The 11935-nt window shown below is 38.8% G+C and overlaps 1 protein-coding gene across 6 annotated transcripts in view; it reads left to right on the top strand.

Annotated features, from left to right (window-relative positions):
- PAFAH1B2 (platelet activating factor acetylhydrolase 1b catalytic subunit 2) overlaps window positions 1-11935 on the top strand; it is a 35191-nt gene that overhangs the window by 14446 nt on the left and 8810 nt on the right. For 3 of the 6 annotated variants that reach the window (XM_036324222.1, XM_036324224.1, XM_036324221.1), the window contains exons 3-5: window positions 4638-4727; window positions 5758-5874; window positions 7214-7336. In XM_036324222.1, coding sequence (XP_036180115.1) covers window positions 4638-4727; window positions 5758-5874; window positions 7214-7336 — 330 coding nt within the window. The remainder of the gene's footprint in view (window positions 1-4637; window positions 4728-5757; window positions 5875-7213; window positions 7337-11935) is intronic. The other 3 variants (XM_036324226.1, XM_036324223.1, XM_036324225.1) reach the window with 2 other exon arrangements.

The following is an 11935-nucleotide window of genomic DNA, read 5'->3' as shown; positions in this document are numbered from 1 at the left end:
GCAGACGCTCAACACAGGAGCTGTCCCGGTGGTCACCTACCACGGCCGTCCAACCTCCCGCAGTCCCTCCCACCGGCCGGCTGGCCTGATTGGCCCCAATCACCTGGCGGGCCGAGGAACCCCACCTGTGCACGAATTTATGCACTGGGCCTCTAGTATATTTTTAAAAAGCGGAAGGGGATTTAAGAGATAAATTGGGTCCTGATTTTAAAAAGGCTGTAAAACAATTTTGTAACAATTTTGAATTTGAATACATTATTTATTAATATTAAAGAATTACTATTAATTTAGAGGGGAGTAGAATTGGTATTTTTGTTATATATATTTTTTAAATCTTTTAGGAGTTACATACTGAAGTATTTATACATGAAATGCTGTATCGGTTTGCTTCAAAATAATCCAGGGGTGGGTGGAGCAGTAGTTTGGGGGACGACTGAAATAATACTGACAATAAGTTAGATAATTGCTGTAACTGATGACGGATAGATACAATAAAGGTTCTTCGTGTTCTCTATGTGTATGTTTGATATTTTCCATAGTAAAAGATTTTTTTTAAATATATTTTATTGATTTTTTACAGAGAGGAAGGGAGAGAGATAGAGAGTTAGAAACATCAATAAGCTGCCTCCTGCACACTCCCCACTGGGGATGTGCCCTCAACCAAGGTACATGCCCTTGACCGGAATCGAACCTGGGACTTTTCAGTCCACAGGCTGACGCTCTATCCACTGAGCCAAACCGGTTTCGGCCATAGCAAAAGATTTTTAAGGGTGATATTGAAAGACTTGACTGTAGATAAATTTAATACAAATATCAAAACATTAACCAAAGAAAGAAGACTCAGCAACAGACTGAGGAAACTATTTGCAGTAAATACTAAAGATGAAGCATTGATATTTTTGTTACAATGTCAATAAAAAGATTCTTAAGGTACCACTTAGATACATATCTCAATAAACATGACAGGAAGTGTTTAATTTTTGTTTTCAAAAACTACAGATTAAAACAATGGGAAGAGAAAGGAGGGAGAGAGAAATATTAATATCCAGTGCCGGTGCGAGCATGGTGAAACCAGTTCTGATTCATTGCTGGAGGCAGTATAGATAGAGCCTTTTTGTTAAGAATTTGGAAGTATATCCAAGATCTATAAAAATTTTAATCCCCTCTGATTTAAGAATTCCCACAGTGTTAAAAATAAAAATATGTGTACATTTCTTTATCACAGTAAATACGAAGTTACTGGCAAGTCTATCAATAGATAAAAGAGCCTTAAAAAAAAAAGGTGTCACAAGGTCAGTGATGGTGAACCTATGACACTCGTGTCAGAGGTGACACGTGAACTCATTTTTTTGGTATATTTTTCTTCGTTAAATGTCATTTAAATATATAAAATAAATATAAAAAATATAAGTCTGTTTTACTATGGTTGTAAATATCAAAAAATTTCCGTATGTGACACGGCACCAGAGTTAAGTTAGGGTTTTTCAAAATGCTGACACGCCGAGCTCAAAAGGTTTGCCATCACTGCACTAGGTGCATTCAGTAGGATATTGTGTGTCCTTTAAAAATTATGGTTTTGTCCTGGCCAGATGGCTTGGTTGGGCCGTCATCCCGTACACCAAAGGTTGTGGGTTCAGTCCCTGGTTGGAGCGCATGTTGGAGGCAGCCAATGTTTCTCACGTTGATGTTTTTCTCTCCTCTGTCTACAAAATCAACTTTAATCCCCAGGTGAGAATTAAAAACAATAAAATAATAATATTATTTTTAAAAAATATCCTTAAGGGTCCTAACCAGTTTGGCTCAGTGGATAGAGCGTCGGCCTGCGGACTGAAGGGTCCCAGGTTCGATTCTGATCAAGGGCATGTACCTTGGTTGCAGGCGCATCCCTAGTAGGGGGTGTGCAGGAGGCAGCTGATAGATGTTTCTCTCTCGTCGATGTTTCTAACTCTATTCCTCTCCCTTCTTCTCTGTAAAAAATCAATAAAATATATTTATTAAAAAATACATAGATATATATCCTTAAGGTAACACTAGATAAGTATCTCAGTAAACATGACAGGAAATGTTTAATTTTTGTTTTCAAAAAGTACAGATTAAAACAGATTTGGAGGTCAGGGTTCAGTTTCTGGTCAGGCCACATGCACAGGTTGCTGGCTCAATCCTCAGTGGGGGGTGTGCAGTCAGGCAGCCTTCTCTCATCGATGTTTCTACCTCTCTCTTCCCCTTCCTCTCTCTAATATCAATAAAATACACACATACATGTATACATATATAAATTATGGTTTTGAAAATCATATAACTACATAGAAAAATACTTCTAGTATAATTTTAAGTGCAATTCTATTGGCTGCTATTTATTGAGTGCATATGGGGTGCCAGCCAAAAATTGGGTCCCTTTCATAGAACTCTCATCTTCACAACTCTGAAACAGAGTTATCAGCAGATGTGAAAAATAAGATTCAGATACGTACTTGCTTAAAGTCACTGGATAAGAAGCTAGGATTTGAACAGATTTTCCTGTCCTCAACCTGTTGTGCCCAAAGGAGGTATATACATAATTATTCTACTATGTAAAGGGAGGGATGTGGTGTGAAAATACCCAAAAATGCTATTTATTGAGTGTCTCTGGGGTGCCAGCCAAAAGTTGGGCCCCTTTAATAGGAAGTTACCATGGGTTGCAATGGGAGGATTATAGGTGTTTTGTTTGGTCTTTTATATTTCTCCAAACTTACTGCAATTACTTTTATATTTAAAAAGAAAATGTGGAATACTAGAACCTTTACAACAGCAGAGCCTCAATTTCATGACATGCTATAAATCAGTGATGGCGAACCTTTTGAGCTCGGCGTGTCAGCATTTTGAAAAACCCTAACTTAACTCTGGTGCTGTGTCACATATAGAAATTTTTTGATATTTGCAACCATAGTAAAACAAAGACTTATATTTTTTATATTTATTTTATATATTTAAATGCCATTTAACAAAGAAAAATCAACCAAAAAAATGAGTTCACGTGTCACCTCTGACACGCATGTCATAGGTTCGCCATCACTGCTATAAATGTTCTTTCTTTGGTACTGAAAGGTAGTTGGAACTATATAGAGTATATGCTGTAGAGAGTTGACTTGGTGTGAACATGTACCTGCTCACTAGCTCAACTTTATTCTTTTTTTTAAATATATTTTTTATTGATTTTTTACAGAGAGGAAGGGAGAGGGATAGAGAGTCCAGAAACATTGATGGGAGAGAAACATCAATCAGCTGCCTCCTGCACACCTCCCACTGGGGATGCACCTGCAACCAAGGTACATGCCCTTGATCAGAATCGAACCTGGCACCCTTCAGTCCGAAGGCTGACGCTCTATCCACTGAGCCAGACCGGTTAGGGCACTCAACTTTATTCTTGCTCATCTTATCCCTTTAAGTAAAAACACTTATTGAAACAATAGCATCGATCAGCTGCTTCCTGCCTAACCCCCACTAGGGATCGAGCCCACCAACCAGGCATGTGCCCTGACCAGGAATCAAACCAGCAACCTCTTGGTGCCCAGGTCAGTACTCAACTGCTGAGCCACACCAGCCGGGCAAGAGAAGTTGTTTTAATAGATTGTCAAATTATTTCCAGAAGTAACTTTGTATTTTCACCTATAGCAAATGAATATCTCAGTTTCACCACAGTATCATCTGCCACTGTATTATCAGCAGATATACTTAAATAGTAACTCTAGCTTAATTCCTAGGGAGAGCATAATTGAAGGTAGTTTGAGAAAAACAGCACTCAGACCTTTCCCTAGAATTGGGTTAGAGACCTGTTGCCTAAAGCATCATGTAAGTTTGTTTCAGGGACGAATACAAAAATTTGAAGCACTGATGGATAAAATTCATATATCCTTTGAAAAGTGTCTTGTGCCTTCAGAACAAAGAGAAGCATTTCAGGACTAAATCACCACTGCTTATCAGCTTGGATTAGACTGAAAAAGGCTTGAATACTAGTTTACCAGTGTCTCACATTTGGGGTTAACAGACATTTTCAAAGGCATCCAAGTAAATTATATGCTTCTTGATTGGATAGATAGAAATCCAACTCTTGGGACAATTGGAAAGATTGAATATGGACTGAATGTTAGACATTATGGGATTATTGTTCATTTTCTTAGATGTGATAATTTAATGGTTTTACACTTTGGAGATGCATGCTGAAATATTTAAAATCCTTCAAATGATTCAGCAAATACATATAGAGAAAACAAATATGGGAAAATGTTATTGATTATAGTTGGAAGATGTACAGATGTTCATTGTGTTCAACTTTTCTGCATGTATATCTGAAATTTTCTTTTAAAAGCTTGAGGAAAAGATAAATTTAAAAAAAAAAAAAACATGTTAAATGTATTTTTTTTTTTTTTAAGTTTTGGTTTCAGTAAAATTCAGTTTCTTGAGCGTACCAGAATGATCAATACAGTAAGGGTGGGAAGAAAGTTCCACTAGTTTATTGCCAATCAAGAGGAATCAGCTTTAGGGACAGACCACAATGAATGTTGAGCAACAGAGTAACTGGTTGGACAACTGTTCTATCTAGGCCAAGAAGTCTCACGGGGAAAGAAATGCCAGTTTCTAATTTTTCCTTCTTCAACCAGCACAACAGATTTGTCCTGGACTGTAAAGACAAAGAGCCTGATGTGCTGTTTGTGGGGGACTCCATGGTGCAGTTAATGCAGCAATACGAGGTAAAGTGCAAGTGATAGGGGTGCTGTGGGCTACTGATGTAAGTGCATTCAGCAATAGCGGACTTGCATTCTGAGCTGACACCCTAGAAAAGCTCTAGCTCAGAGTGGAAGGTAGCAGAATGGTGCTCCGTGCGCTAGGCGTAATGAAACTAAAAGGTGGCATTGCTTATAAGTAAACTTCTGTTTTTCTCCTTGGCTTCCAAGAAGCTTCCCATTACATTTATTGTATTTGTCCTAGTCATGATTTTCAATTCTTGTGTTTTACTATTTTCTTATTTGAATTTGCTCATTTATATTTGTCTTAGTCATGATCTCAGTTCTTACTATTTGTGGTTTACGATTTTCTTATTTTATGTATTTTCTTAGTGAGCGGTTCCAAAAATAATTTTTTTAAGGTTAGGCATTCTTCCAAGGGAAATTTAAGAGAAGAACTTACTTTCTTTTTGGCTCTAGTACTGTAAATATCTTCATCTCGTATTTCCGTTTTACCCTATTCCTTTTCAGTGGTTCTCAACCTTGGCTGCACATTAGAATCACCTGGGAATCTTTTTAAAATCCTGATTTCTGGGCCTTATCCTCCGGAAATTCTGTTTCTTTGTTACTAATGTTGTGGCCCCACCCCATAACAAAGAAACAGAATTTCCGGAGGCTGAGGCCCAGAAATCAGGATTTTAAAAAGATTCCCAGGTGATTCTAATGTGCAGCCACGGCTGAGAACCACTGCTTTAAATGATTGAATAAAGGGAAGGTAGAGTTAACTCAATTGGCAACTTAATTATAAGTATTGCTACCTCTTAAGCAGCAACAGGTTGAGTTGTGACTTTCTTGAGTTGAGACGGAGTGCTGCACAGAGAGCTGAGTTGTACAGGGGCATCTTCCAAGTCCTTCACCAAGTAGCACACTACTTGCAGTGTGTGTGTGTGAATGCAGAAAATGAGTTTGTTATTTCAGGTCTTGTAGTGCATTACAATTGGGGGATTTTATTTCCCACGAATTTTAGCTTAAATAAATCAAGTTTTTCTCTCTTCAGATATGGCGAGAACTTTTTTCCCCACTCCATGCACTGAATTTTGGAATTGGAGGAGATACAACAGGACATGTTTTATGGAGGCTAAAGAATGGAGAGCTGGAGAATATTAAACCTAAGGTGAAATGAAACTTATTTTTTAAAGAATATCATTAATCTTGAGTCTTTTTCAGATAGTCAAATTGTCTGAAACTAGTAGTAAAGTTGCTTCTTTAAAGCATTATTTCACTGTTCTTTGGTTCATGCCCCACTAAGATGAATGATTGTTATTGCTTAAGAACATTCCAAATAAACATTTAAGAAATCAGCCCTAGCCAGTTAGGCTCAGTGGATGGAGCACCGGCCCGAGGACCGAAGGGTCAATTCCTGTCAAGGACATGTACCTGGATTGCAGGCTCGATCCCCGTACGGGAGGCAACCAATTGATGTCTCTCTCACATCAGTGTTTCTCTCTCTATGTCTCTCCCCCTCTCTTCCACTCTGTCTAAAATTCCGTGAAAAAAATATCCTTGGGTGAGGATTAACCAAAAAAGGGAAAGAAACCGGTGTACGTGCTTGAATGGTATTTGTAATTGTTACACTCTTCAGCTATAGGGAGAGAGGTGTTGCTAATGAGGTGTGCAAGTCTGTGAACCTGAGGCAGTGTGTGGGGTAAGCTGCTCAGAGGTGGGCCATGGGAGCAGGGCCAAGATTCGCCTCCGGAAGTGATTTGGAGCTGTTTCACCATATAAGCAAATTGGTAATCAACGCCTCCAAGACCTTCTGAAGAACAGATTTGAAGCAGATGTGAGCAAAGGTGCACCATAAATGTACCTAGTACCTTATCACAATATAAACATCTTCCATGTTCTTTTCAACCTCAAAGAAAGAAGCAAAGCTGAGCCACTGATATCAGCTGCTTTCGTTTTATTTTACTCTTTGCCTTTCTAATAGAAAAACTCATCCGGGTTCCTCTCTTTTGTGATAGTGTGGAAAAGTAAGATGTATGCCTCTAGGTGATAGACATACACCTAGAGACATTTTTTTTTTTAAAGAGAAAACCTTGTTAAAACTTGATCCAGCTTCCACCCCAGTGACTTCCTTGAATGTAGCTGTGTACACTCCCTTGGGTACTTTAGTACTTGTAGTCAGGGAGACTTTGTGATATAGGTAGCAAATATTTTTCCCCAGATTTTTTAGATCTCATTTTATTTAAATTTTTTTGACATGCACAGGTTTTATTTTTAGACATTGAATTTGTTATGTTTTCTGTAGAGTTTCTGGACTTTAAGAGATTAGCTTCCAACTCCATGATGATGAAAGAATTGTCTTATTTTCCTTCTGGGAAATTATCCTGATATATGTGAGGTGTGACTCAGTGTTTTAAGGTGATTGCTCAGTTGAAGTTACTCAGTACCATTTGAGAAGTTCCTTTATTCCTGCGTATTTACCCCTGTTTTTCTCCCCCCCTAAATTATAGGTCATTGTTGTCTGGGTAGGAACAAACAACCATGAAAATACAGCAGAAGAAGTAGCAGGTGGAATCGAGGCCATCGTACAACTTATCAACACAAGGCAGCCACAGGCCAAAATCATTGTATTGGTACGTAGTCTTTGGGTGGGTAGAGACCTTGATGCGATTAGCTCAGGTGAGGAATCTTAGAAATGTGAGGTTCATGAATATAAGGATCTTTAGGTGGAAGCAGGTTATGATACTCCTGAGAAACGCTTTTCTGGTATCTTCCATTGTCTTACCGGTCTCATCATTCCCAGACCAGCTGTGGGGTCATCTTTTATCTGCTCATCCTTGTTAGAAGTGGAAACCCTCTTGGTTGTCTCAGGTAGCCTTGTTTTTTAAAAATTGTTTAACTGTCTTCTAATAATTTTTTAAATTATATATGAGACTTGTCCTAGTCCTGAGTCTCTTTTTATTAGCCCTGAGTTTGGACTAGTTAGATGTGGTGTGTTCTGTGTCACTGTTAATATGTTAAAGGTGGTGTAGTCATTGGATCTCTGAATTCCCTGACACATCTGAGATTCCATCACTAAGAAAATGGGCACTTAACCTTAACAGAAAGTGCTAACCTTTTAGAGTTAAAGCAGTGAGTCTTCATGGTCTCAGAGACAAACAACTGCCTGTTTCATAGATAAGTGTACCTGTAGATGTCCTTAGCCCAACTAAAAAAGTATGCTTTAGCAAAATCTGATGTGTTCAGTTCTTGAATTAAATAGTGTTAAGAAGATAGGCATTTACTCAACATGTGAGGACTACTATGTGCAAAGTACTGTCCTACGTCCTGCACACACCAAACTGAAAAGACAGTACTTCTCAAGGAGCTCACAGCCTGGCAGGTGGACAGCGGTATAAAGAGAGATTTATCACACTGTATACTAATGGGAGTAAGGAGAGAATGCTGTGTTTTAGGCATAAAGTTGATGTCTGAGTTTAGTTTTAAAGAATTAATTGGTCTCCAAACTGGGATCGGAAAAAAGAGAAGGCATTATAGAGGACAAAAGAAAATGATCAAGGACTTCATGTATGTGTTTGTTGGGTGAGTGAGCGAGGGTGCTAGAAGAATTTCACAGCTGTCAGTGGAAAAGTGTGAGACTAGGATTGTTAAGAGGCCACAGCCAGGTCATTTCGGAATTTGTGTGCTATGTTAAGAGTTTGCATTTTATCTTATAGATGCTGGGGAACCAGGTTTGTTTTCTGAAAATATATTTTTATTGATTTCAGAGAGGAAGGAAGCGGGAGGGAGTAATAGAAACATCAGTGATGAGAGAGGATCATTGATCAGCTGCCTTCTGCCCTCCCCTTACTGGGAGTTGGGCCTGCAACCCAGGCATATGCCCTGACCGAGACTCAAACCATAACCTCTTGACTCACAGGTTGACACTCAACCACTGAGCCACACAGGCCAGGCGCCAGGTCTTTTAAAAATAATTTTTATTATGTGGTATTTTGTGTCATTTAATTTACTTATTTATATCTTGCTCTATTCCAGAAAGGATTATATTGTAGTAATGAGTTCTGAAGTATAGTGCCTAGTACATAGTACTTGCTTAGGACATATTTATTGCATGAAGTTGTTGAATAAATCCTCCATACATATTCTTTAGTTCAATCAGACTTAAATTTGATGTACAGTGGTTCTATCTACAACACTAAAACATTGGCAATAACCTAACCAGTCAATCCCATGGGGGAATGATTGCACAGGCCATTTATATAATAGCATTAATCATATGACAATTATGAGAACTGCATAAAAACAATTTGAGATTTCTTTTATCTATTAAATTGTATGTGGATGGGCAAAACAACAAAACAAAACAATTTAAGACATATTTAAGTGAAAAATTTAAATAAACTATGTATCTTTTCTTTAGAACTACTTAAAAGTATATATGCAATTGGAAAAGGCAAAAATTAAAATCATTATTATATGGTAAAGAGATTAGGAGCATATTTTTTGTGTTTTTTTTTTTGGTTTTGTTTTGTAAGTGGAAGTAACATATGGAGGGATAGATTGACTACCTGCAGCAGGGACGGGGGCCCAAAGCAGTTGCCAGTGAAGCTTCTTTCTCCCAGGTTTCAAAATCCCATGTCCTTAAGCTAGTCCTGGAAAGCGAGGGCTCCAAGAGAGTGAAAAGCAGGTCAGTGTCCAGAGCTTCTGTTCCAGGTTGTAGCCAGGTGTAGTTCAGTCTCTAAGCTAATTAAAGTCCACTAGTCCATGTGTGGAGTCCCAGATGGCCATAAGCCACGTGGGCGCAGGGGAGCATGTCCCCTGCCACAGGAGAGCCAGGAACCCAGTGTGCCAGAGAGCAACAAGCTATGTTTGTTTTAACGCAGTGATGGCGAATCTTTTGAGCTCGGCGTGTCAGCATTTTGAAAAACTCTAACTTAACTCTGGTGCTGTGTCACATATAGAAATTTTTTGATATTTGCAATCATAGTAAAACAAAGACTTATATTTTTGATATTTATTTTATATATTTAAATGCCATTTAACAAAGAAAAATCAACCAAAAAAATGGGTTCACATGTCACCTCTGACACACATGTCATAGGCTAACCATCACTGTTTTAACATAATATTTTAGCAATTACTAATTATTTTAGGGGGGAAGTCCCATGGCATACCCTGATACTCATATACTAAGGAAAATATATACAAATACTTACCTACTATTCTCATTCTTGCTTGAAAATTTCAGTAGGTATGGTGCCCTGTTCTTGAGGCTTAATCATTCTTTATGGCTTTGACTGCTGTTGTATTATTTGAAAGTCAGAACAAAGTATGTATTTACTAGAGACCCGGTGCATGAAATTCATGCACTCGGGGAGGGGGGCGTCCCTCAGCCTGGTCTGCGCCCTCTCACAGTCCAGGAGCCCTCGGGAGATATCTGACTGATGGCTTACGCCTGCTCCCCATGGGCCTAAGCCGTCTGACCCCTGGTGGTCAGTGCGCATCATAGCGACCAGTCATTTGCTCTTGGGCCGAAACTGGCTCTCCAACATCCTCTGAGGGGAACCCGGATTGCGAGAGTGCAGGCCAGTCCGAGGACCCCACCGGTGCACAACCAGGGCCGGGGAGGGATGTGGGAGGTTGGCCAGCTGGGGAGAGACCATGAAAGGGCTCCAGGGCATGTCCAGCCTGTCTCCCTCAGTCCTGATTGGCCAGAGCGTCTGCCCCCTGATCGTCAGTGCACAGCATAGCCAGTGGTTGAGCGGCCTTAGCATATTATTAGCATATTATGCTTTGATTGGTTGAACAGACAACCAGACGACCGGACACTTAGCATATTAGGCTTTTATTATATAGGATTGTTCAGTGGCCATTCTTCCTGGTTGCTCATTCTATCTCATCCAGGCTTTGATATGTCAGCATTGAGAGCTGTTCCTCTTTAACTATGGATGCACAGCCTATACTTTTAACAGTCATATATAAACTAGGGTTTAAGACAGTGATGGCAAACCTTTTGAGCTCGGCGTGTCAGCATTTTGAAAAGCCCTAGCTTAACTCTGGTGCCGTGTCACATATAGAAATTTTTTGATATTTGCAACCATAGTAAAACAAAGATTTATATTTTTGATATTTATTTTATATATTTAAATGCCATTTAACAAAGAAAAATCAACCAAAAAATGAGTTCGTGTGTCACCTCTGACACGCATGTCATAGGTTCGCCATCACTGGTTTAGGATGACCTCATCTGTGACTTTTTTTTTTTTTTTTTTTTTTTTAATGAGAAAAAGGAAGGAGGAGGGAGAGAGAGAAGCATCAGTGTGAGAGTGAAACATTGATCTGCCTCCTGCATGCCCTACTGGGGATTGAGCCTGACCAGGAATCAAACCAGCAACCTTTCTGTGTATGGGACGATGCCCAACCAACTGAGCCACAACGGCCAGGGCTCATCTGTGACATTTTGAGGCGCTTAACAAGGATAGAAGAAGATGAACGAGGGTAGCAGAGTCATGATTCTCTTTTGGAACTAACTATACAATCACACAATAAGTTGGTAATCAAGGCCCCAAAATTTTGCTGAAAAAAATAAAACAGGCATGAACAAGTACTTACTCTGGGCATAATAAAAATTATCTTTTAATAGAATACCCACAAAAAATCTTATTTTTGTGAAATAAGACCTCTTACCATACTCTGTACTAGAAATAGATGTCATCATTAGCTATTAACCAACTAAAAGGTTGGGGATGTCTGACAATTTTATAGTAGATTTGATCGTTTTTTTAAAGGCCATTTCTAGTTTGAGAAGATAAAACCTTCCTCTTATCATATAAGACCAGGCTTTTATTTATTATAGAAGGACAGATACCTGCTTTATCGAAAATCATATTTTAGATCATTAACATATAAGTTAAAAACAAATTTAGGACACATCTCTGTTTTAACCTACCAGATATTTTGTGTCTCTGATTCATCAAGACAGCATTTGTTCCACCTGTTTCTCATGTGTGGTCATGTAGGTTCCATGTGGCATTAACAAATAGATGTGTATTTGAGCTAGATTATTCTAGTGACTGTTGAGAACGATGTGAAGGAAAGACAACATTGGACATTGAAAGACCAGTCAGGAGATTTTACATTAATGGAGGTGTGAACAACTAGCCATAGCAGTGTATATAATCAGAATGGAGAAAAAAGAATGGATTAGGAAAACGTTTAGGATACAAATCTGA

Source organism: Myotis myotis, unplaced genomic scaffold, assembly GCF_014108235.1.
Source record: "Myotis myotis isolate mMyoMyo1 unplaced genomic scaffold, mMyoMyo1.p scaffold_m19_p_10, whole genome shotgun sequence".
NCBI lineage: Eukaryota > Metazoa > Chordata > Mammalia > Chiroptera > Vespertilionidae > Myotis > Myotis myotis.
Note: the sequence above shows the minus strand (reverse complement) of the source record. Positions and strands in the feature narration are given on the sequence as shown.